Source organism: Pelophylax lessonae (assembly GCF_965119305.1).
Source record: "Pelophylax lessonae genome assembly, chromosome: 6".
Lineage (NCBI taxonomy): Eukaryota > Metazoa > Chordata > Amphibia > Anura > Ranidae > Pelophylax > Pelophylax lessonae.
The window spans coordinates 327,264,385-327,290,943 of record NC_138773.1 but is presented as its reverse complement, the minus strand read 5'-3'; the positions used below and the strand labels follow the sequence as shown (position 1 = coordinate 327,290,943).

Here is a 26,559-nt window from a genome sequence, read left to right as displayed (position 1 = left end):
TTAGAAGAGAAGCAGTTTAACCTTAAACTGCGTAGAGGGTTCTTTACGGTCACAGCAGTAAGGATGTGGAATTCTCTTTCACAAGCAGTGGTATCAGCAGGGAGCATCGATAGTTTAAAAAAAAAAAAACTATTAAATGGGCACCTTAACGACCACATAACACTTATAGACACTCATCATAGGTTGAACTGGATGGACTGGTGTCTTTTTTAAACCTCACTGACTATGTAGCTATGTGTCTGCTTCAATATTCATTTTTAGTCCAAGGATTTATCCCGCATTTCCTCTTTCTGCCACTAGATGTCCTCAATCTGGTGGCCAGCATAGTGGCCAAGGATTCATCCTGCATTTCCTCTTTCTGCCACTAGATGTCCCCAGTCTGGTGGCCAGCACAGTGGCCAAGGATTCATCCTGCATTTCCTCTTTCTGCCACTAGATGTCCTCAGTCTGGTGGCCAGCATAGTGGCCAAGTATTCATCCTGCATTTCCTCTTTCTGCCACTAGATGTCCCCAGTCTGGTGGCCATCATAGTGGCCAAGGATTTATCCTGCATTTCCTCTTTCTGCCACTAGATGTCCTCAGTCTGGTGGCCAGCATTATTCAACCCACTTGCTCTTAGCCCAGGTCATCCTGGATCTGCCTTTGATTAGACAGGGAAGCAGCACTGTGATGAGCTCCGCTCTGTCACTCGGCTCCCTCCTCCTATCAGCATGCTCTTTGTCAGCCCATGAACTAATCGGCTCCTTGTGCTGCTTCTTCCTCTCCCACTCTAGCCCTGCTGTACAGGGACAGGAACAGGCTGATACCGGGTCCCATTCAGGGACTTACACAGCTTATATATAATGATGAAGGCAGAGCTGCATTTCTGTCCTCCTATCAGCCCTGAGATCAGTAAAATGATGAAATTCATGGTCAGAGGACGGATTGCAGACATGACACAAGTACCCCGGTGAGTCGCCGTCTTCTGTGATGAGGTGACGCGGCGCTGAGTGTCACACATCGAGAATCCGTCACATTGATGGCGGTAATTAGCAGAGCCGAGATTTATAGCAGGTGGAGGATAATGAGTGAACAATGATATTCTGTATTTATCATCTCATCTTCTGACTGACGGGGATGACTAAGGACTTCCCAGAGCCCCGGGGCTCAACCTGACTCCTGCAGTCAATAGTGGAAGCAGTCTCCTGTACTATGTCTGCAGTCTCTGACCGTCTCCTGTACCATGTCTGCAGTCTCTGACCCTCTCCTGTACCATGTCTGCAGTCTCTGACTATCTCCTGTACCATGTCTGCAGTCTCTGACCGTCTCCTGTACCATGTCTGCAGTCTCTGACTATCTCCTGTACCATGTCTGCAGTCTCTGACCGCCTCCTGTACCATGTCTGCAGTCTCTGACCGTCTCCTGTACCGTGTCTGCAGTCTCTGACCGTCTCCTGTACCGTGTCTGCAGTCTCTGACCGTCTCCTGTACCATGTCTGCAGTCTCTGACCTTCTCCTGTACTATGTCTGCAGTCTCGGACCCGCTCCTGTACTATGTCTGCAGTCTCTGACCGTCTCCTGTACTATGTCTGCAGTCTCTGACCATCTCCTGTACTATGTCTGCAGTCTCTGACCATCGCCTGTACTATGTCTGCAGTCTCTGACCATCTCCTGTACTATATCTGCAGTCTCTGACCGTCTCCTGTAGTATGTCTGCAGTCTCTGACCGTCTCCTGTACTATGTCTGCAGTCTCCTACCATCTCCTGTAGTATGTCTGCAGTCTCTGACCGTCTCCTGTAGTATGTCTACAGTCTCTGACCGTCTCCTGTAGTATGTCTGCAGTCTCTGACCGTCTCCTGTAGTATGTCTACAGTCTCTGACCGTCTCCTGTAGTATGTCTGGAGTCTCTGACCGTCTCCTGTAGTGTGTCTGCAGTCTCTAACCATCTCCTGTACTATGTCTGCAGGCTCTGACCATCTCCTGTACTATGTCTGCAGTCTCTGACCGTCTCCTGTACTATGTCTGCAGTCTCTGATCGTCTCTTGTACTATGTCTGCAGCCTCTGACCATCTCCTGTACTATGTCTGGAGTCTCTGACCATCTCCTGTACTATGTCTGCAGTCTCTGACCATCTCCTGTAGTATGTCTGCAGTCTCTGACCATCTCCTGTACCATGTCTGCAGTCTCTGACCATCTCCTGTACTATGTCTGCAGTCTCTGACCATCTCCTGTACTATGTCTGCAGTCTCTGACCATCTCCTGTACTTTGTCTGCAGTCTCTGACCATCTCCTGTACTATGTCTGCAGTCTCTGACCATCTCCTGTACTATGTCTGCAGTCTCTGACCATCTCCTGTACTATGTCTGCAGTCTCTGACCGTCTCCTGTACTATGTCTGCAGTCTCTGACCATCTCCTGTACCATGTCTGCAGTCTCTGACCATCTCCTGTACTATGTCTGCAGTCTCTGACCATCTCCTGTACTATGTCTGCAGTCTCTGACCGTCTCCTGTACTATGTCTGCAGTCTCTGACCATCTCCTGTACTATGTCTGCAGTCTCTGACCGTCTCCTGTACCATGTCTGCAGTCTCTGACCATCTCCTGTACTATGTCTGCAGTCTCTGACCATCTCCTGTACTATGTCTGCAGTCTCTGACCGTCTCCTGTAGTATGTCTACAGTCTCTGACCGCCTCCTGTAGTATGTCTGCAGTCTCTGACCGTCTCCTGTAGTATGTCTGGAGTCTCTGACCGTCTCCTGTAGTGTGTCTGCAGTCTCTGACCGTCTCCTGTACTATGTCTGCAGTCTCTGACCGTCTCCTGTACTATGTCTGCAGGCTCTGACCATCTCCTGTACTATGTCTGCAGTCTCTGACCGTCTCCTGTACTATGTCTGCAGTCTCTGACCATCTCCTGTACTATGTCTGCAGTCTCTGACCGTCTCCTGTACTATGTCTGGAGTCTCTGACCATCTCCTGTTCTATGTCTGCAGTCTCTGACCGTCTCCTGTACTATGTCTGCAGTCTCTGACCATCTCCTGTAGTATGTCTGCAGTCTCTGACCGTCTCCTGTAGTGTGTCTGCAGTCTCTGACCGTCTCCTGTACTATGTCTGCAGTCTCTGACCATCTCCTGTACCATGTCTGCAGTCTCTGACCATCTCCTGTAGTATGTCTGCAGTCTCTGACCGTCTCCTGTACTATGTCTGCAGTCTCTGACCGTCTCCTGTACTATGTCTGCAGTCTCTGACCATCTCCTGTAGTATGTCTGCAGTCTCTGACCATCTCCTGTAGTATGTCTGCAGTCTCTGACCATCTCCTGTACTATGTCTGCAGTCTCTGACCATCTCCTGTACTATGTCTGCAGTCTCTGACCATCTCCTGTACTATGTCTGCAGTCTCTGACCGTCTCCTGTAGTATGTCTGTAGTCAGAGTATTCTCTGATTATAGGAGTCTTGGGTGAGCGGCTGTCGCGGTGACACAGAGGGATGATGGGGGATATCCTGCAGTGTGACCCCGGATTATGGGGGGATCCCGCTCACCCTTTCCATCAGCTGGATTAGAAGATATGATTCTCACATTCGGGGAAAGAGCCGAGTCCTGGAAATGGTTTCTATTGGACGGATTATCCTGGAAATGCTGAGCTCAGAGCTGCCAATTCTACAACCTCCTCGGCAGCTGGACGAGTCACCGATTAATGCCGGATTACAGCGGATATTCTGTACACCCAGATACATCATCCTCACATACAAGGCACAGCAAACCGTGGTGATATGCTGGCACCACACCTGGCCTGGGCTATGGGCACCCTTCACACAGTGCCATCCTATGGGCACCACGCACACAGTGCCATCCTATGGGCACCACGCACACAGTGCCATCCTATGCGCACCCCACACACAGTGCCATCCTATGGGCACCGCGCACACAGTGCCATCTTATGAGCACCCCACACACAGTGCCATCCTATGAGCACCCCACGCACAGCGCCATCCTATGAGCACCCCACGCACAGCGCCATCCTTTGGGCACCTGGCGCACAGTGCCATCCTATGGGCACCCCGCCCACAGTGCCATCCTATGGGCACCCTGCACACTGTGCCATCCTATGGGCACCCCGCACACTGTGCCATCCTATGGGCACCCCGCACACTGTGCCATCCTATGGGCTCCACGCTCACAGTGCCACCCTATGGGCACCACGCTCACAGTGCCATCCTATGGGCACCACGCTCACAGTGATATCCTATGGGCTCCACGCTCACAGTGACATCCTATGGGCACCATGCTCACAGTGCCATCCTATTGGCACCCCGCACACAGCTGCATCCTATGGACTCTACGCTCACAGTGCCATCCTATGGGCAACCCATCCACAATGCCATCCTACAGGCACCACACTCACAGTGCCATCCTATGGACACCCTGCACAAATGCTCACAGTGCAATCCTATGGGCACCACGCTCACAGTGCCATCCTATGGGCACCACGCTCACAGTGCCATCCTATGGGCACCACGCTCACAGTGCCATCCTATGGGCATCACACCTAGACTGGGCTATGGGCATCCTGCACACAGTGGGCACCAAACTTGGCTTGGACTATGGCCAGTCAACCTATGGGTGCTACTCCTGGCCTGGGCTATTAACACATCACACACAATGCCGCCATCCTATTGGTACCTGGCACACAGTGTTATTCTACAGGCACCACACCTGGCCTGGGCTACGGGCATCCTGCACACAGTGCCTTTCTATGGCACCAAACTTGGCTTGGACTAAGGCCACTCCACCCACAGTCATCCTGTGGGCGCTACTCCTGGCCTGGGCTACTGACACATCACAGACAATGCCATCCATCTGGAACCTGGCACACAGGGTTATCCTACGGTCACTACACCTGGCCTGGGAATCGGGCATCCTGCACACACAGTGCCTTGCTATTGCACCAAAATTGGCTTGGACTGTGGCCACCCCACACACAGCCATTCTATGGGTGATACTCTTGGCTTGGGCTATTGACACATCACATACAGTGCCATCCTATGGGAACCACTCCTGAAATGGGCACCCTGCTATGGCCACCCTTCACAAAGTGCCACTCAAATGGGACTCAACACACTAAGCCATCCTATGGACATCACACCAATTCTTGACTATGGGCACACCACAGACAGTGCAACCCTACGAGCACCACACCTGGCCTGGGCTAACAGCACCTGGCACACAGTGGCATCCTATTGGAAACACGTACATTGTGCCATCTTATGGGCACGGCACCTGGCCTGGGTTAAGAGCACCCTGCACACAGGGCTTTTGAAACACCACACACAGCACAATCCTATGAGCACCACACCTGGCCTGGGCTGTAGGCACCATGTACACAGTGTCATCTTATGGGCACCACACCTGGTCTAGGCTGTAGGCACCATGTACACAGTGCCATTTTATGGGCACCACATCTGGACTTGGCTTTTGCACAAACCAACTGTCCATAGGGATTTATGTTGGGATCATTGGGCACTGGGGCAGCAGGAGGTAATGGTTCTGGATCATTGGGGAAAAGGGGGGATCATGGGAATAAAAATGATTGGAGAAAATTCCTGAACTTTTTTGCCCCAATAAGCCCAGCTGGCAGGTCACAAATATTAGGTCACCTCCTATCTGGTTCAATTTGATGACCGTCATCTTTCATTTTTGACATTTTTCGGAATAAGTGTGAAAAGCCAGGTGGATCACATAGCGCCTGTGGGCAGATGGTACCTCTTGATCCCCATCCAGCAGTACAGGGCGTGCTGGTTCTTGTAGTCCCATTATCACAAGCAGGACAAGAATGACTCAGCTCAGAGCAGGTCAAAACAATCAATACAATGAGAGGACGCACGCCCCCCGCAGGTAGAGACCAGGAAAAGCGAGCAGTGCCCCATTTCTGGCCATCACATGACTCCCCGGGGGCAGAAGGTTGGTATTCGGATAAACAGCCCCCAGGCTGCGGCCGGTTCCCCGCTTTGTTTTTGGTTGTCACTTGTTCCTGTTCAGCAGGTTTGTGTTTTTGGGAAATCTCTCCAGGGTGGGTTTTACCGGACAACACCGCCATTCCGTCAGACCAGCTTGAGACGACATGACTGGCATTCCTCCCGTAATCGGGAATTATCTTCATAGACAGCGAGAAGTCTCAGCTCTGGAGGTTTCAATGTCACCGTTCACTTTAAGACGACCAACAAACCAAACTAAAGGAAAAAGCCCAGACCAGGTGTGGTGCCCATAGGATGGTCCTTCATCTACCCAGTGCTGTATTTTGGCCTAGGCCAACAAGGCCCAGGCCTAGGGCGGCACTTTGCAGGGGGGCAGCAAAGAAGACAAAACCTGAGACTCTATTGGCCACTGGTTGCTAGAGCCGCCTCTCTCAGCCCCCCTCTCACTCTCTCACCCCTCTCTCCCCCTCATACCCCCTTTCTCTCTCGCCCCTTCTCTCACCCCCCTCTCTCTATCAACCCTCCTCTCTCTCATCCCCCTCTTTCTCTCTCACCCCCCTCTCACCCCCCTCTCACCCCCCTCTCACCCCCCTCTCTCTCATCCCCCTCTTTCTCTCTCTCACCCCCTTCTCTCTCATCCCCCCTCTCTCTCTCATCCCCCCTCTCTCTCTTTCTCTCATCCCCCCTTCTCTCTCATCCCCCCTCTCTCTCTCATCCCCCCTCTCTCTCTTTCTCTCATCCCCCCCTCTCTCTCTCTCTCTCTCATCCCCCCCTCTCTCTCTCTCTCTCTCTCATCCCCCCTCTCTCTCTCTCATCCCCCCACTCTCTCTCTCTCATCCCCCCCTCTCTCTCTCTCATCCCCCCTCTCTCTCTCTCATCCCCCCTCTCTCTCTCTCATCCCCCCACTCTCTCTCTCTCATCCCCCCTCTTGCTCTCTCTCATCCCCCCTCTCTCTCTCATCCCCCCTCTCTCTCTCTCTCATCCCCCCTCTCTCTCTCTCATCCCCCCTCTCTCTCTCTCATCCCCCCACTCTCTCTCTCTCATCCCCCCACTCTCTCTCTCTCTCATCCCCCCACTCTCTCTCTCTCATCCCCCCACTCTCTCTCTCTCATCCCCCCTCTTGCTCTCTCTCATCCCCCCTCTTGCTCTCTCTCATCCCCCCTCTCATCCCCCTCACCCACCTCCCTCTCTCTCTCTCTCTCTCCCTCACCCACCCCCCCTCTCGTGAGATCTCAGGGGCTCATGCTGGGACTTGTAGTCCTTCAATTTTGGAGGGAGTCACATCCGTTAAAAGAAGGAGTGGGGCAAATTTACATAGGAGGGGGGTGCCCAATTTTAGTCTTGCCTAGGGCAGCACAAAACAAAAATACACCACTGCATCTACCAAAGATCTACAAGTCCTGAAACATTCTGGAAGCCTCTTTTCTCACCATGCGTGGCTGAGGAGCCAACGAGTCCCCTGATCCCTTTGCCGCTTATAATTCCCAGTGATCCTGCCATGATAGCCCTTGTTCTGGCACATCCTGTTATAGTGTCACAACGCTCTGTCCTAACAACTGTGCTCCTGTGTCACCCTGTCACATGATCCTCCTGGTGACCATGCCAACACACACAGCTCAGACATGGACCACCAAAGTCACCATCAGGAAGCTGACCCAGACTCTAGATCAGGGGTGTCAAACTCAATTACATTGCAGGCCGCATCAGCAGTTCAGGAGTGTGTTACAGAGTGCAGGATTTCCTATACACAGAGTGCAGAGTTCAGGGGTGCGCTATGTACAGAGTTCAGAGGGGTGTGCTACATACAGAGTGCAGAGTTCAGGAGTGCGCTACGCACAGAGTGCAGAGTTCAGGAGTGCGCTACGCACAGAGTGCAGAGTTCAGGGGTGCGCTACGCACAGAGTGCAGAGTTCAGGGGAGCTCAGTTTATGCACATAAACATGTACATGCGTGTAGTCATTCAGTGAAAGAAGAAGGAGAAGAAGAATGAGCCCCGAGAAGACACACCTGCCTCCCCCATCCATAGGATTCCACAGAACGCCGTCTGTCTCACCTTCCTGTCCATCCACCTGAATTCCTCACAAGCCACAAAGCAGGAAAGACGAGGCGTGTAAATAGAAGGAAATTCCGCCATGTATCAGACAAAACCACGATTGTTACAATTAAACCGGCAGATCTTCGATCTAATCCCCGCCAACCGCACAAACCACCAGCAATGCGAGGAATACAGCCAGCGCTCACAGGGTTAATATCACAGACAAACAGACAGACAAACCTCTGCGGTGGAGGGGGACACGTCTGTGATCCGTCATCTTCTCGTCTCCTGCGATCTGTGCTCTGTGAGGCTCTCCTGTCCTCGCACCTGGCTCTCCTGTCCTCACACCTGGCTCCCCTGTCCTCACACCTGGCTCCCCTGTCCTCACACCTGACTCATCTGGACACAGGAATGACTGGAAACCGGACCGACCTCTTCTAATTCCCACACCGCGCCGTGATAAAGATTATTTATAGAACGGACGGGATTGTGTCATTACACCCGGGGCTGTACACACTCCGCCACCCGCCCCACGGGGTGTGCACCCCCTCCATCACTCATCACCTCCCCCGCCATCTACTAAAAAATAAATCTCCTTTATTTCCAGTGTAACTGAAAGCAAAACTTTAGTTTTTTTAGTTTTGGATAGAATGGAGCTTTTTACTGCGGTGTCCCCTTTACGGAGATTAATCCTCTCTAGTTGTCCTTTTTACTGTTTTCATAAGTGAAAGTATAAGTAAATCCCAAAGTGTGAGTTGTCACCAGAACAGGAAGAGAGGGTGAAGTCATCCAATGGGGACACTATTTCTGGGGACAACCAGAGATTCCTTTACTTTGCAGGGATTTCCTCTCACTTCCTGTTTTGGCTAAGGGGGGTCTAAAGAGAGAGGTAATAGTGTAGTTTAAGTAGAGCGAGGTATTAGTGGGGGTAAGTAGAGAGGGGTAGTAGTGGGGGTAAGTAGAGAGGGGTAGTAGTGGGGGTAAGTAGAGAGGGGTAGTAGTGGGGGTAAGTACAGGGAGGTAATAGTGGGGGTAAGTACAGGGAGGTAATAGTGGGGGTAAGTTCAGGGAGGTAATAGTGGGGGTAAGTACAGGGAGGTAATAGTGGGGGTAAGTACAGGGAGGTAATCGTGGGGGTAAGTACAGGGAGATAATAGTGGGGGTAAGTACAGGGAGGTAATAGTGGGGGTAAGTACAGGGAGGAAATAGTGGGGGTAAGTTCAGGGAGGTAATAGTGGGGGTAAGTACAGGGAGGTAATAGTGGGGGTAAGTACAGGGAGGTAATAGTGGGGGTAAGTACAGGGAGGTAATAGTGGGGGTAAGTACAGGGAGATAATAGTGGGGGTAAGTACAGGGAGGTAATAGTGGGGGTAAGTAGAGGGGGGGGGCTCAGGTGTGACTCCTCGCTGAGGATTGGTGACCCAACACAAAGAATACAAATCTGTGCACATGTGCCTAACAGTTGGCGGCACGGAGCTCCCATACAACTGTCTCAGGGAGGACTGCAGCCTGTCCACAGATCCTCCAAAGATCACAGATAATGAAGAGGGTCCTAGAGTCACATTTCATTGTCCTTACTACAGGGAGTCCCTGGACACTCCCGAGAACAAAGAATACCGATGCAGATTGGCTCCTTATTGTCAGAGGTGAAAGGTCACACATTTCGGATGTTCTGCTCCTCATTAGGCCGCCCTGGATCCGATTATATGGAAATCCGACCTTTGGAGCTCGCAGTGACCACATGAGGGTCAGGGGGTCTCTGGGGGGTCATAGACTTCACAATATGGAAAACAGAAGCCCCCAGCAAAGTGAGACATGAAGATGAGGGGAGCAGGATGGGGATCCGGGGAGAAGGATGGGGATCCGGGGAGAAGGATGGGGATTCCGGGGAGAAGGATGGGGATCCAGGGAGAAGGATGGGGATCCAGGGAGAAGGATGGAGCTCGGGGGATAAGGATGGAGATTTGGGGATAAGGATGGAGATCGGGGGATAAGGATGGAGATCGGGAATAAGGATGGAGATCGGGGAATAAGGATGGAGATTCGGGGGATAAGGATGGAGATTTGGGGAATAAGGATGGAGATTCGGGGAATAAGGATGGAGATCGGGGAATAAGGATGGAGATCGGGGAATAAGGATGGAGATCGGGGATAAGGATGGAGATCGGGGATAAGGATGGAGATCGGGGAATAAGGATGGAGATTCGGGGGATAAGGATGGAGATTTGGGGGATAAGGATGGAGATCGGGGAATAAGGATGGAGACTCGGGGGATAAGGATGGAGACTCGGGGGATAAGGATGGAGACTCGGGGGATAAGGATGGAGACTCGGGGGATAAGGATGGAGACTCAAGGAATAAGGATGGAGATCGGGGAATAAGGATGGAGATCGGGAATAAGGATGGAGATCGGGGAATAAATATGGAGATCTGGGGATAAGGATGGAGATCTGGGGATAAGGATGGAGATCTGGGGATAAGAATGGAGATCTGGGGATAAGGATGGAGATCGGGGAATAAGGATGAAGATCGGGGAATAAGGATGGAGACTCGGGGAATAAGGATGGAGATCGGGGAATAAGGATGGAGATCGGGGAATAAGGATGGAGATCAGGGAATAAGGATGGAGATCTGGGGATAAGAATGGAGATCTGGGGATAAGAATGGAGATCGGGGAATAAATATGGAGATCGGAGAATAAGGATGGAGACTCGGGGGATAAGGATGGAGATCGGAGAATAAGGATGGAGACTCGGGGGATAAGGATGGAGATCGGGGGATAAGGATGGAGATGGGGGAATAAGGATGGAGATCGGGGGATAAGGATGGAGATCGGGGGATAAGGATGGAGATCGGGGAATAAGGATGGAGATCGGGGGATAAGGATGGAGATCGGGGGATAAGGATGGAGATCGGGGAATAAGGATGGAGATCGGGGGATAAGGATGGAGATCGGGGGATAAGGATGGAGATCGGGGAATAAGGATGGAGATTCGGATCGGTTTAACAGGTAAGTCTCCCATAACGTGCGAATAGGCGGTGCATGTCAGTACATTATGGCATAAACCCTCCGGGGGCTCATTTGAAAAAAAATGGTTTAATTCCACTTTAAGCTTTTCAAATAATGAAACGAATGCCTCCTTTGAAGTGCAATTCAAGTCAGTTTTGAGGTCTTCCACCTTAAACTGCTAGACGGCAGCAGCTGGAAGATGTAGCCAAGCTCATGAAAAGGAAACCCAACAAGGCCTATGGTATTGAAAAAGTGAAACATGCCTCTGTCTGAAGCCACATTCAACAATGTTTCCACTGAGTTGGGGGATTATTATTCACCAGACAGGATGTTCAGAAGGTGATGCGCCCCCCCCCCCCCCCCCCCATCGCAGTGGAATATAAAGTCCACAGTGAAGCTCGCTCCGGTAATATCCGATAATTCCAGCATCAGGTGTGAAATGTAATCCTCTGAACACTCTAATCACATTAGCAGAGACCTGGAAGCCGGATAATTTATCTCAGCCACACGGCAGGGCTCTGTGCCGACACGTCGCGTGACCCAACGAGCGCTGATAACCCGCCCGCCCCGTCCACCAATAATACGCCCAATAAATCCGCCACGGGGAAAATCTCTATACAGAGTTAGTGCCAACATGGTCCCGGTCCCTGTATGGAATGTATACATACTGTAGGAATACACAGTATCTCACAAATAAGTACACCCCTCACATTTTTGTAAACATTTTATTCTATCTTTTCATGTGACAACACTGAAGAAATGACACTTTGCTACAATGTAAAGTAGTGAGTGTACAGCTTGTATAACAGTGTAAATTTACTGTCCCCTCAAAATAACTCAACACACAGCCATTAATGTCTAAACCACTGGCAACAAAAGTGAGTACACCCCTAAGTGACAATGTCCAAATTGGGCCCAATTAGCCATTTTCCCTCCCCGGTGTCATGTGACTCATTAGTGTTACAAGGTCTCAGGTGTGAATGGGGAGCAGGTGTGTTAAATTTAGTGTTATCGCTCTCACTCTCTCATACTGGTCACTAGAAGTTCAACATGGCACCTCATGGCAAAGAACTCTCTGAGGATCTGAAAAAAGAAATGTTGCTCTACATAAAGATGGCCTAGGCTATAAGAAGATTGCCAAGACCCTGAAACTGAGCTTCAGCATGGTGGCCAAGACCATATATTACCCCAGCGTAAGGGGGGGCCTCTGATGGGGACCCCAGCGTAAGGGGGGCCTCTGATGGGGACCCCAGCGAAAGGGGGGCCTCTGATGGGGACCCCAGCGAAAGGGGGGCCTCTGATGGGGACCCCAGCGAAAGGGGGGCCTCTGATGGGGACCCCAGCGTGGGGGGGGGGGACTCTGATGTGGACCCCAGCATGAAATGGGAGGGACTCTGACTGGGACCCCGGTGTGAAATGGGGGGGCCTCTGATGGGGACCGTAGCATAAGGGGGGGCCTCTGATGGGGACCCCAGCATAAGGGGGGGCCTCTGATGGGGACCCCAGCGTAAGGGGGGCCTCTGATGGGGACCCCAGCGAAAGGGGGGCCTCTGATGGGGACCCCAGCGAAAGGGGGGCCTCTGATGGGGACCCCAGCGAAAGGGGGGCCTCTGATGGGGACCCCAGTGTGGGGGGGAGGCTTTGATGGGGACCCCAGCGTGGGGGGGGCCTCTGATGGGGACCCCAGCGTGGGGGGGACTCTGATGGGGACCCCAGAGTGGGGGGGGGACTCTGATGTGGACCCCAGCATGAAATGGGAGGGACTCTGACTGGGACCCCGGTGTGAAATGGGGGGAGGCGACTCTGATGGGGACCCCAGCGTAAGGGGGGGCTGATGGGGACCCCCTGGGTGAGGAAGAGGCTGATGGGGACCCCCTGGGTGAGGGGGGGCTGATGGGGACCCCCTGGGTGAGGGGGTGGGACTAATGGGGACCCCTGGGTGAGGGGAGGGAACCATAGTGTAGGGGGGACTCTGATGGGCACCCCAGTGTAAAAAGGGAGGGACTCTGATGGGGACCCCGGTGTGAAATGGGTGGAGGGATCCAATGGGGAGACGGTGTGAGATGGAGGGGCTCTGACGGGAACCCCAATGTGAATGGGGAGACTTTGACGTGGACCCCGGTGTGAAATAGGAGGGGGGAATCCGATGGGGACCCTAGTGTGAGATGGGGGGGGCTCTGACGGGGACCCCGGTGCCCCAGTGTGAGATGGGGGGGCTCTGACGAGGACCCCGGTGCCCCAGTGTGAAATGGGGGGGAATCTGATGGGGACCCTGCTGTGAAATGGTAGGGGGGGCTCTGACGGGGACCCTGGTGTGAAATGGGGGGGGGGGGGATCTGACGGGGACCTTGGTGTGAAATGGGGGGGGGACACTGGGTTGAGGAGGGGAGAATGCAAATCTCGGACAAAAGGCTCCCAACAGGCACTGCGGGTGAATGCGGAGTTCTCACAGGTCACTAGAAGCTGGCAGGAATGCGGAGGAACCTGTCCCGTCACCTCCAACAAAAAGTCCCAACTACAAGGTCCAATTTCCATGACTGTGACAATCAGTTCTCTATGGGGGGAAACACAGGGCCCAATAGGGTGAAATAAACGTTCAGGGCCCACATTGTGTCTGAGGGACACACCTACAGATTCATAGCACTTTGGTATCAAATGCGGGGGGGGGGGGGGAGGGGGGGATCATATAAAGGGTGAGAACACCACAAGCTTATACTAAGTAAAATGTAGTCATTTAACAACAGGTGAGAGGATGCAGCCAACACGTTTCGGGGATCACTCCTTTCATCAGGACTTGAGCACTGGCAATGATTGGGTTATCCTAGATAGTAAGGATGGCTTCAGACACATCCGGCTGCAGTTTGCACTCCGGAGTCCGCTGTGGTTTTGTTCACCGGTTGTTCACCGGTTCAGGTGCGGATATTTACTTAAATTCGCAGCTAAACCGGACACAAAATCTCACAGGACCATTTTCAGAAATGGACCGCGACTGTTTGAAAACCGGTCCCATTCATGTGATGTGAATCGGATACGGGTGAAAACGCATCCAATTCGCATGTATGTGAACCGAGCCCAACTGTTTACAATGTGTCAGTCTGCAATCATTCTAATTCATTGCTACAATTTCTGTCCTATATATATATATTTATATATATATCTCAAGCCCTGATGAAGGGAGGTGCGAGCCCTGAAACGCATTGGCCATATCCTAAAAATGTTGCATTTCTAATCCTCGAGTCCAGGAATCTGAAGTCTTCCAATGTCACCCTCACCCACCCTGCCATTTGCGTGTGTGCTAAATAGCAACGCGTTTCAGTTCTTGTTGAAATTTTGCTCATGTTTCCGACACCCAAAGGTGTGTACCAAGCCTATAGCAGATCCCTCGCAGGTGCGACAAGCACTGTTTTTCCCTAAAAGTGTGCCGCGGCACCATGTGTATTGGTTTGAGGGGTGCTATCAACAATAGCACAGCTGTGTGTGTGATAAATGGCAACGCGTTTCAGTTCTTGTTGAAATTTAGCCCATGTTCTCGACACGCAAAAGGTGCGTACTGAGCCTAAAGCAGATCCCTACCAGATGCAACAAGCGCTGCGGCACAATGTGTATTGGTTCGGGGGATGCCATCAACAACACCACTGTGTGTGCTAAATGGCAATGCGTTTCAGTTCTGGTTGGAATTTTGCTCATGTTCCCGACACGCAAAGGTGCGTACTGAGCCTAAAGCAGATCCCTCGCAGATACAACAAGTGCTGCTTTTTTCCCAAAATCGTGCCGCGGCACCATGTGTATTGGTTCAGGGAGCGACATCAACAAAACACCACTGCGTGTGCTAAATGGCAACGCATTTCAGTTCTTGTGGAAATTTTGCTTATGTTCCTGACATCCAAAGGTGTTTAATGAGCCTAAAGCAGATCCCTCACAGATGCGACAAGTGCCGATTTTTACCCCAAATTGTGCTGCGGCAGCATGTGAACTGGTTAGGGGGATGCCATCAACAATTAATAGCACTGCTGCGTGTGTGCTAAATAACAACGCGTTTCAGTTCTTATTGGAACTTTGCTCATGTTCCCAATGCGCAAAGGTGTGTACCGAGCCTAAAGCAGATCCCTCACAGATGCGACAAGCACTGCTTTTTTCCCGAAATCGTGCCGCGGCACTATGTGGTTTGGTGGATGCCATCAACAATAGCACCACTGCATGTGCTAAATGGCAACGCATTTCAGTTCTTGCTGAAAATTGCTCATGTTCCCGACACGCAAAGGTGTGTCCCACAACTAAAGCAGATCCCCCATAGATGTGACAAGCACCGCTTTTTTTCTAAAATAATGCCGCGGCACCATGTGTATTGGTTCGCAATTAAAAGCACTATTGCATGTGTACTAAATGGCAACGCGTTTCAGTGCTTGTTGAAATGTTGCTCATGTCCCCGACACGCAAAGGTATGTCCCGCACCTAAAGCAGATCCTCGCAGATGCGACAAAACTTTTGTAAGCCACAAAATTATCTGTGAAAAACCAGAATAAATCTTTATAAAATCAGTGACAGATTTGTGGGAACGCCCCGATCTCGCCCGTCTTTCAGCAGATTGTGAAGTGAATGAACCCCCCCCCCCCCCAGGCACAGACCTTCCTCACTCATCTCCTCTTTAGCTTCCCCAGAATAAAAAAAGAGTGAGTTTATTTCCGCCGACCAGGAAACGTGTGGAAATTGTGAAATTCATTCCCCAGAATAGAGTCGGTTACAGACTGGAATAATTCCAGCAACTTTTACCACCAGAAACGCCCCACGAAAAAATAAATGGACATTTGGTGAGAAAATTTGGCGCAGCGTTCGGTAACGGTTCACACTCGCGGCACGCTGATCTCTGTACTGCCTCGTGATTGGATGAGAGAGAATCAGAATAAAAGCTACGAGAGAACAGAAGAAACTGAATTCTCACCCGGCGTGAAGCCGCTTCCTGCATGTGCGCCGTACGGGTGAATGGCGGGACGCGGTCTGATAGAACGCACGCCACACCCCCCTCCGGGTTCCTATTTTAAGGCGATGAACTTTCTCACAAACAGAAGAATGCAGGAGAAAGTTCACCGTGAGGAAAACACGAACATGACAACAGAGACGGGGGTGACAGTGGAACACGGGGACGGGGGTGACAGTGGAAAGCGGGGACGGGGGTGACAGTGGAACGCGGGGATGACAGTGGAACGCGGGGACGAGGGTGACAGCGGAACACGGGGACGGGGGTGACAGTGGAACGCGGGGACGGGGGTGACAGTGGAACGCGGGGACGGGGGTGACAGTGGAACGCGGGGATGACAGTGGAACGCGGGGACGAGGGTGACAGCGGAACACGGGGACGGGGGTGACAGTGGAACGCGGGGACGGGGGTGACAGTGGAACGCGGGGACGGGGGTGACAGTGGAACGCGGGGATGACAGTGGAACGTGGGGATGAGGGTGACAGCGGAACACGGGGACGGGGGTGACAGCGGAACACGGGGACAGGGGTGACAGCGGAACACGGGGACGGGGGTGACAGCAGAACACTGGGACGGGGGTGACAGCGGAACACGGGGACGGGGGTGACAGCGGAACAAGGGGGGTGACAGTGGAGCGCGGGGATGGGGGTGACAGCAGAACGCGTGGACGGGGGTGACAGCGGAACGCGGGGACGGGGGTGACAGGGGAAGGCGGGGACGGGGGTGACAGCAGAAGGCGGGGACGGGGGTGACAGCGGAAGGCGGGGACGGGGGTGACAGCGGAAGGCGGGGACGGGGGTGACAGCGGAAGGCGGGGACGGGGGTGACAGTGGAGCGCGGGGACGGGGGTGACAGCGGAACGCGGGGACGGGGTTGACAGTGGAGCGCCGGGACGGGGGTGACAGTGGAGCGTGGGGACGGGGGTGACAGTGGAGCGCGGGGACGGGGGTGACAGTGGAGCGCGGGGACGGGGGTGACAGTGGAACACGGGGACAGGGATGACAGTGGAACACTCTCCAATCAGCAGCGAGTTTTGCTGAAAATCTCTCCAATATGAGAGGTTCCTGGAGCTGGTGTCTCCATTGGAAGATTTCTCCCCGGTTTCTGTTCTGGTGACAACTGTAGCATTTTTTATTTCCATCATCAGGACAAACAGCAATGGATCACAACTCTAGAAGGGCCTTTTGGAATCCTGCAGGTCAGATAAAAAATAAAAACCTGCAGAATGTTTCGCCGCAACATCAAACGTAATGTAATGGAGGAGTTCCAGCATCGCCGCGCCGGATTCCCATCGCTCTGCCGCTCTTTGAAGTGGACAGAAATACCTTCTATATGGATTACAAGTCATCTGTCATCCGATTCTTATTGAATGCAGATGCTGAGCGTGCCGGGAGCTCCGCCACAAACACGGAACCTGGAAGTCCAGCAGGCTAATCCGCCACATGTGAGGATGGCTGCTGTGTATCTGTGATGCAGAGTAATCAGCAGTGGAAAGTTGGCAGTTTAGGTATTTAAATCGGACACAGCAGCACTTATTCATTATTCTTCATTATTCTTCGTATCATAAGCTGAGCAGCCTTAGACACACAGCATGTCAGTGCCCTGGACACAGGGAAGGCGGAAGGCAGACACCCAGACAAAGGGGACCCCGGCGCCCAGACACAAGGGACCCCGGCGCCCAGACACAAGGGAAGCCTGTGCCCAGACACAGGGGACGCCGGCGCCCAGACACAGGGGACGCCGGCGCCCAGACACAGGGGACGCCGGCGGCCAGACACAGGGGACGCCGGCGCCCAGACACAGGGGACGCCGGCGGCCAGACACAGGGGACGCCGGCGCCCAGACACAGGACAGCGGCACCCTTATAAAGAGGACGACGGCACCCTTACACAGGGAAAAACCACTCCCAGACCCAGGGGATGAAAATGTCCTTACACAGAGAACAACAGCGCCCAGACACACGGGAAGCCTTAGCTAGGGCACAGGGTATGCCAGCGCCAAGGCACAGGAGATGACAGTGCCCTGACCCAGAGAGCGACAGCACCCTTAGAAAGAGGACAATGGCACCCTTACACAGAGGACGATGACCCCCTTACACAAAGAACGGCGCCCAGACACATGGAACGCCGAAGCCAGGGCACAGGGGATGCCAGAGCACAGGGGATGCCAGCGCCAGGGTACAATGGGACGCCAGCGCCCCGAACCCAGGGGATGATGGTGTCCAGACACAGGGGATGAAAATGCCAGGGCACAGGGGACAATGGCGCCCAGACACAAAGGACGCAAATGTCAGGGCACAGGAGGCGCCAGTGCCCAGACACAGAGGATGACAGTGCCCAGACACAGAGGACGACAGTGCCCAGACACAGAGGACGACAGTGCCCAGACACAGAGGACGACAGTGCCCAGACACAGAGGACGACAGTGCCCAGACACAGAGGACGACAGTGCCAGGGTATAGAGGACACCAATTCCCAGACACAGAGAACACCAGTGTTTAATTCTGGAATTACAGGTCGGGGGAAGTCAGATCTGTGCAGGAAATGTCCTTCACTTCTCTTATCTCCCATTGTGGTGGACGGTGAAAATGTTTGCAGACATATCTAGAAAGGGTATTATTGGCTCTGTGATATGATTAGAGATTAATTCGGTTTACAGGACATTTACCAATGTCAGATGTGGCTGCACAGAGGCCTTGGAGAACGTATGACCGCACACCAAGCTACTTCACATTACTCTGTAGTAATAATTGACAGTAGACCACAGAGCTCAGGTCATTGGGGCAGATACAGGTCATGGTGGAGGACACATGGCCCCTATTTACAGAGCGATCGACTTTTCACATATTGTTTTATATCTATTGGTCAATGTGTGTGTATAAAATAATTGAAAGGTCACATTTCATGCCTGAAAACGTACATTGTCAGATTTAGAAAGTCCTCCAAGAGTCTATAAGTGATAAGGACAGGTATAGCAAGGTCTATGAGTGAAGAATGGGACTGGTATGGTGAGGTCTGTGAGTGAAGAATGGGACTGGTATGGTGGGGTCGATGAGTGAAGAATGGGACTGGTATGGTGGGGTCTATGAGTGAAGAATGGGACTGGTATGGTGAGGTCTATGAGTGAAGAACGGGACTGGTATGGTGAGGTCTATGAGTGAAGAATGGGACTGGTATGGAGAGGTCTATGAGTGAAGAATGGGACTGGTATGGTGGGGTCGATGAGTGAAGAATGGGACTGGTATGGTGAGGTCTATGAGTGAAGAATGGGACAGGTATGGAGAGGTCTATGAGTGAAGAACGGGACTGGTATGGCGAGGTCTAGGAGTGAAGAATGGGACTGGTATGGTGAGGTCTATGAGTGAAGAATGGGACTGGTATGGAGAGGTCTATGAGTGAAGAACGGGACTGGTATGGTGGGGTCTATGAGTGAAGAATGGGACTGGTATGGTGAGGTCTATGAGTGAAGAATGGGACTGGTATGGAGAGGTCTGTGAGTGAAGAATGGGACTGGTATGGTGGGGTCTAGGAGTGAAAAATGGGACTGGTATGGTGAGGTCTAGGAGTGAAGAATGGGACTGGTATGGAGAGGTCTATGAGTGAAGAACGGGACTGGTATGGTGAGGTCTATGAGTGAAGAACGGGACTGGTATGGAGAGGTCTGTGAGTGAAGAATGGGACTGGTATGGAGAGGTCTGTGAGTGAAGAATGGGACTGGTATGGTGAGGTCTATGAGTGAAGAATGGGACTGGTATGGAGAGGTCAATGAGTGAAGAATGGGACTGGTATGGTGGGGTCTATGAGTGAAGAATGGGACTGGTATGGTGGGGTCTATGAGTGAAGAATGGGACTGGTATGGTGGGGTCTATGAGTGAAGAATGGGACTGGTATGGAGAGGTCTGTGAGTGAAGAATGGGACTGGTATGGTGGGGTCTATGAGTGAAGAATGGGACTGGTATGGTGGGGTCTATGAGTGAAAAATGGGACTGGTATGGTGGGGTCTATGAGTGAAGAATGGGACTGGTATGGAGAGGTCTGTGAGTGAGGAATGGGACTGGTATGGAGAGGTCTATGAGTGAAGAATGGGACTGGTATGGAGAGGTCAATGAGTGAAGAATGGGACTGGTATGGAGAGGTCAATGAGTGAAGAATGGGACTGGTATGGTGGGGTCTATGAGTGAAGAATGGGACTGGTATGGTGAGGTCTAGGAGTGAAGAATGGGACTGGTATGGAGAGGTCTGTGGGTGAGGAATGGGACTGGTATGGTGAGGTCTATGAGTGAAGAACGGGACTGGTATGGTGAGGTCTATGAGTGAAGAATGGGACTGGTATGGTGGGGTCTAGGAGTGAAGAACGGGACTGGTATGGAGAGGTCAATGAGTGAAGAATGGGACTGGTATGGAGAGGTCTATGAGTGAAGAATGGGACTGGTATGGTGGGGTCTATGGCCGGCTGAAGTCCATGTTTGGGAAGCTGTGATCCTCATCAGTCAATGGAACATAATATCCGGAAAAAATGGGAAAAACGACTCCACATTCCAAATTAAAAACACGTGTCAGGTGATCTGAGAGTCCCATAAATGGCCCCGTATAATGGAAAGCAGAGGGCCGGGGGAAGACATCAAAGCTGACCAGAGGGCGAGGAATGTGCAGACCCAACCAGTCGCTGCGGCACCTGCTGAGGTCAGCTCTATGCTGAGAACTCTCCGCTCCATGTCAAGGGCCCTGACCACATGTCAATCCACATACCGGGGACACAGGACATGGGCACAGTGCCCAGAGGCAGAGGACGCCAGTGCCCAACACAATGGCGTGGATTTACTAAAGGCAAATAGACTGTGCACTCCAGAGCCAAATGTGGTGAAGCTCTGCTGACTTCCATTATCCAATCACATGCAAGCAAAAATTATTATTTTTTTTTTTTTCTTTGCATGTGACTGAGTGTTCTTTGAAAAGTGAAGTTTTGCCTCTAAACCCTGGAGCAACAGCACTTACAAAGTGCACAATCTATTTGCCTTTAAGTGAATCAACCCCCAGGAGAAATGTGTGGCACAGACAGCTCAGAGAGAGGAATGCAGGGGACGCCGCGTACCATAAAAACTGTGCTGAAGGTGAAGGAGGAGGCGGTGTGAATGCAAAACTAAAAGAATCCGATACACAGTGCAAAGGTGACAGCAAACAGAGAGGGAGGAGCCTGTGCAGAGCATTGCATGTGCAGAGCATTGCATGTGCAGAGCATTGCATGTGCAGAGCATTGTACAGAACGATCGACAACAGAGAGAGGAGCATGTGCAGAGCATTGCAAGTGCAGAGCATTGCAAGTGCAGAACATTGTACAGAACGATCAACATCAGAGCTCTACACACTAATATATGATGACACCGTACAGCAAACCGCACTCTGTATACAGCACTGATATATGACAGCATCGTACAGCGAGCCGCACTCTGTATACAGCACTGATATATGACAGCACCGTACAGCGAGCCACACTCTGTATACAGCACTGATATATGACAGCACCGTACAGCGAGCCGCACTCTGTATACAGCACTGATATATGACGGCACCGTACAGCGAGCCGCACTCTGTATACAGCACTGATATATGACAGCACCATACAGCGCACTACACTCTGTATACAGCACTGATATATGACGGCACCGTACAGCGAGCCGCACTCTGTATACAGCACTGATATATGACAGCACCGTACAGCAAGCCACACTCTGTATACAGCACTGATATATGACAGCACCGTACAGCGAGCCACACTCTGTATACAGCACTGATATATGACAGCATCGTACAGCGAGCCGCACTCTGTATACAGCACTGATATATGACAGCACCGTACAGCGAGCCACACTCTGTATACAGCACTGATATATGACGGCACCGTACAGCGAGCCGCACTCTGTATACAGCACTGATATATGACAGCACCGTACAGCGAGCCGCACTCTGTATACAGCACTGATATATGACGGCACCGTACAGCGAGCCGCACTCTGTATACAGCACTGATATATGACAGCACCGTACAGCGCACTACACTCTGTATACAGCACTGATATATGACGGCACCGTACAGCGAGCCGCACTCTGTATACAGCACTGATATATGACAGCACCGTACAGCAAGCCACACTCTGTATACAGCACTGATATATGACAGCACCGTACAGCGCACTACACTCTGTATACAGCACTGATATATGACGGCACCGTACAGCGAGCCGCACTCTGTATACAGCACTGATATATGACAGCACCGTACAGCAAGCCACACTCTGTATACAGCACTGATATATGACAGCATCGTACAGCGAGCCACAGTCTGTATACAGCACTGATATATGACAGCATCGTACAGCGAGCCGCACTCTGTATACAGCACTGATATATGACAGCACCGTACAGCGAGCCGCACTCTGTATACAGCACTGATATATGACAGCACCATACAGCGAGCCACACTCTGTATACAGCACTGATATATGACAGCACTGTACAGCGAGCCGCACTCTGTATACAGCACTGATATATGACAGCACCATACAGCGTGCCCCACTCTGTATACAGCACTGATATATGACAGCGCCGTACAGCAAGCCACACTCTGTATACAGCACTGATATTAATAGTGATATGAGGAAATGTACAGAACAAGCCTCCACCTGTCACTAATATTCCTCATACCTGCTGCCAGCACACCCAGTGCCACCCTCTACACACCCCGGGCACCACACCCTAACAGCGACCCCAGTCTGCCAGTCCTAGACCAATGAACTTTAGTTCCTCCAAACCAGGGATAGAAGAGGAGACAAGGAGAGAGAAGAATAGAATAGAAAAGAATTAAGGAGGAGAGGGAATCTGTGCAGTGATTAGACATTCGGTTCTCAGGATTGTCACTCTTTATGGGGGGTCTGCACAGCCCCCTCCTACAGACACAATGTCACACAACAATTGGTGACCCCCCACCCCACCCAACAACGAGAGCACCTATAGAGATGGAAATGATCCTCACAATGTCAGTATCACCTGAGTGAGCCTTGCATAGTGCCCCCAGGGGGGGGGGGGGGGGGGGGTAACGGTAATAATACTCCAACAGGTGTCAGGCTTTTGGCATTCTACAACTTTCCCGGATTTCTCCTGGCTGCGTCTGATAAATGTGAATGAGATCAAAATCAGAGAAATCGGCGAGAAATGGGAATAGTGAAAATATCCGCCGGGTGTTGTATTCCATATATTCCACATATATATCTGATCAGGTGACAGGTGAGCTCCTCCATTAAAGTCCTTCTGATCGTTTGTATCCAAAGAAAATAGAAAATCAATCGGCTTCTTGGGAATTTGCAGTGGGTGGGGTGGTCGAACGCCACTTTCTATATATATATCAATATATAGCATTCCACATAGAGCGATCCCGAGACGAGGAAGAAGCTCCATACAGAGACATGCCATCCTGAGACAAGGAAGAGGCTCCATACAGAGACATGCCATCCTGAGACGAGGAAGAAGCTCCATACAGAGACATGCCATCCCGAGACAAGGAAGAGGCTCCATACAGAGGCATGCCATCCTGAGACAAGGAAGAGGCTCCATACAGAGGCATGCCATCCCGAGACAAGGAAGAGGCTCCATACAGAGGCATGCCATCCTGAGACAAGGAAGAGGCTCCATACAGAGACATGCCATCCTGAGACGAGGAAGAAGCTCCATACAGAGACATGCCATCCCGAGACAAGGAAGAGGCTCCATACAGAGACAGGCCATCCCGAGACAAGGAAGAGGCTCCATACAGAGGCATGCCATCCCGAGACAAGGAAGAGGCTCCATACAGAGGCATGCCATCCCGAGACAAGGAAGAGGCTCCATACAGAGACATGCCATCCCGAGACAAGGAAGAGGCTCCATACAGAGACATGCCATCCCGAGATACAAGGAAGAGGCTCCATACAGAGACATGCCATCCCGAGACAAGGAAGAGGCTCCATACAGAGACATGCCATCCCGAGACAAGGAAGAGGCTCCATACAGAGACAGGCCATCCTGAGACAAGGAAGAGGCTCCATACAGAGGCATGCCATCCCGAGACAAGGAAGAGGCTCCATACAGAGACATGCCATTCCGAGACAAGGAAGAGGCTCCATACAGAGACATGCCATCCCGAGACAAGGAAGAGGCTCCATACAGAGACATGCCATTCCGAGACAAGGAAGAGGCTCCATACAGAGACATGCCATCCCGAGACAAGGAAGAGGCTCCATACAGAGACATGCCATCCAGAGACAAGGAAGAGGCTCCATACAGAGACATGCCATCCCGAGACGAGGAAGAGGCTCCATACAGAGACATGCCATCCCGAGACGAGGAAGAGGCTCCATACAGAGGCATGCCATCCCGAGACGAGGAAGAGGCTCCATACAGAGACATGCCATCCCGAGACAAGGAAGAGGCTCCATACAGAGACATGCCATTCCGAGACAAGGAAGAGGCTCCATACAGAGACATGCCATCCCGAGACAAGGAAGAGGCTCCATACAGAGACATGCCATCCCGAGACGAGGAAGAGGCTCCATACAGAGACATGCCATCTTTATTTGGAATGATAGGCTCCTATTGGCGGGTCGCCATCCAACATGTCCGAGTTATTGGGTTATCCGTACAGACAAAATTCCACAGAAAAAAGTCTTTGCAATTGTTTGTAAAAGTCCCACGACAACCTGTCCACATCGGGCTGTGGAGGAACTACAAGGCTCAGCATGTCCAACCAGCCATGAGCTACCAGGGTATGCTGGGACATATAGTTCACCAGGGGCTAGAGCGTGATGTAGCTGTCATACGCTCCATAAACAAGATTGACTTTGAGAAACCCTTTACTATTTCTGACAACCAACAAGTGGCTTCAATCTACAAACACCACCATACACACCCCAATATCTACACCATGCAATCCTCACCACCATACACACCCGAATATCTACACTGTGCAATCCTCACCCCAATATCTATACTGTGCAATCCTCACCCCAATATCTACACTGTGCAATCCTCACCCCAATATCTACACCATGCAATCCTCACCACCATACACACCCCAATATCTACACTGTGCAATCCTCACCCCAATATCTACACTGTGCAATCCTAACCACCATACACACCCCAATATCTACACCATGCAATCCTCACCCCAATATCTACACCATGCAATCCTCACCCCAATATCTACACTGTGCAATCCTCACCCCAATATCTACACCGTGCAATCCTAACCACCATACACACCCCAATATCTACACCGTGCAATCCTAACCACCATACACACCCAAATATCTACCCCATGCAATCCTCACCACCATACACACCCCAATATCTACACTGTGCAATTTACACCCCAATATCCACACCATGCAATCATAACCACCATACACACTCCAATATCTACACCCCAATATCTACACTGTGCAATCCTCACCCCAATATCCACACCATGCAATCATAACCACCATACACACCCCAATATCTACACCGTGCAATCCTCACCCCAATATCTACACCGTGCAATCCACACCCCAATATCTATACTGTGCAATCCTCACCATCATACACACCCCAATATCCACACCATGCAATCCTAACCACCATACACCCCCCAATATCTACACTGTGCAATCCTCACCACCATACACACCCCAATATCCACACCGTGCAATCCTCACCACTATAAGCACCCCAATATCCATGAAAAAGAGATCTGCTACACACTGGAATTCTGCAACCACTGATAAGAGAATATTGCAGCATCCAGAGCCCAAAGGAGAAGCCAAGACCCCCCTAGAGAGGAAACTAGGATCACCCTAGAGAAGAAGCTGAGACCCCCCCAGATCCCGCTTACCTTTCCCCTGGAAGCAGCAGCAGCAGCGGTTGTAGAGCCAGCGCAGGGAGCAGATAGGGGGGTCATTTCCACTCTTCATCCTCTCCTAAACCTTCTCATGACCAGGGCACAGCGGGGGCACCAGAGACTGAGAGACACACACAGTGTGCAGAGGAGAGGAGAGCAGAGGAATGGCAGGAGGAGGCAGAGCCAGGGAGGAGCAACCAGTCTGTCAGCGAGTCGCTAGCTGCCCGTCTCTGTGTACACTGATACAGTCACCAGGAAACTGATACAATCTCCCCACCTGTATCCGATGGTACAATCTCTACACCTGTATCCGATGGTACAATCTCTCTCCACCTGTATCCGATGGTACAATCTCTCCACCTGTATCCGATGGTACAATCTCTCCACCTGTATCCGATGGTACAATCTCTCCACCTGTATCCGATGGTACAATCTCTCCACCTGTATCCGATGGTACAATCTCTCCACCTGTATCCGATGATACAATCTCTCTCTGCCTGTATCCGATGATACAATCTCTCTCTGCCTGTATCCGATGGTACAATCTCTCCACCTGTATCCGATGGTACAATCTCTCCACCTGTATCCGATGGTACAATCTCTCCAACTGTATCCGATGATACAATCTCTCCACCTGTATCCGATGATACAATCTCTCTCTGCCTGTATCCGATGATACAA

At 51.7% G+C, this 26,559-nt stretch overlaps 1 protein-coding gene across 8 annotated transcripts in view; it reads right to left on the bottom strand.

Annotated features, from left to right (window-relative positions):
• The window catches only part of KALRN (kalirin RhoGEF kinase), a 530,952-nt gene that overhangs the window by 114,274 nt on the left and 390,119 nt on the right, over positions 1–26,559 (bottom strand). The window contains exon 1 of one of the 8 annotated variants that reach the window (XM_082262179.1): positions 25,873–26,045. The exons of the other annotated variants lie outside the window; for them this stretch is intronic. Coding sequence (XP_082118305.1) covers positions 25,873–25,951 — 79 coding nt within the window. The 5' untranslated portion in view covers positions 25,952–26,045. Of the gene's footprint in view, positions 1–25,872; positions 26,046–26,559 lie in introns of those variants that run through there. 8 annotated transcript variants of the gene reach the window in all.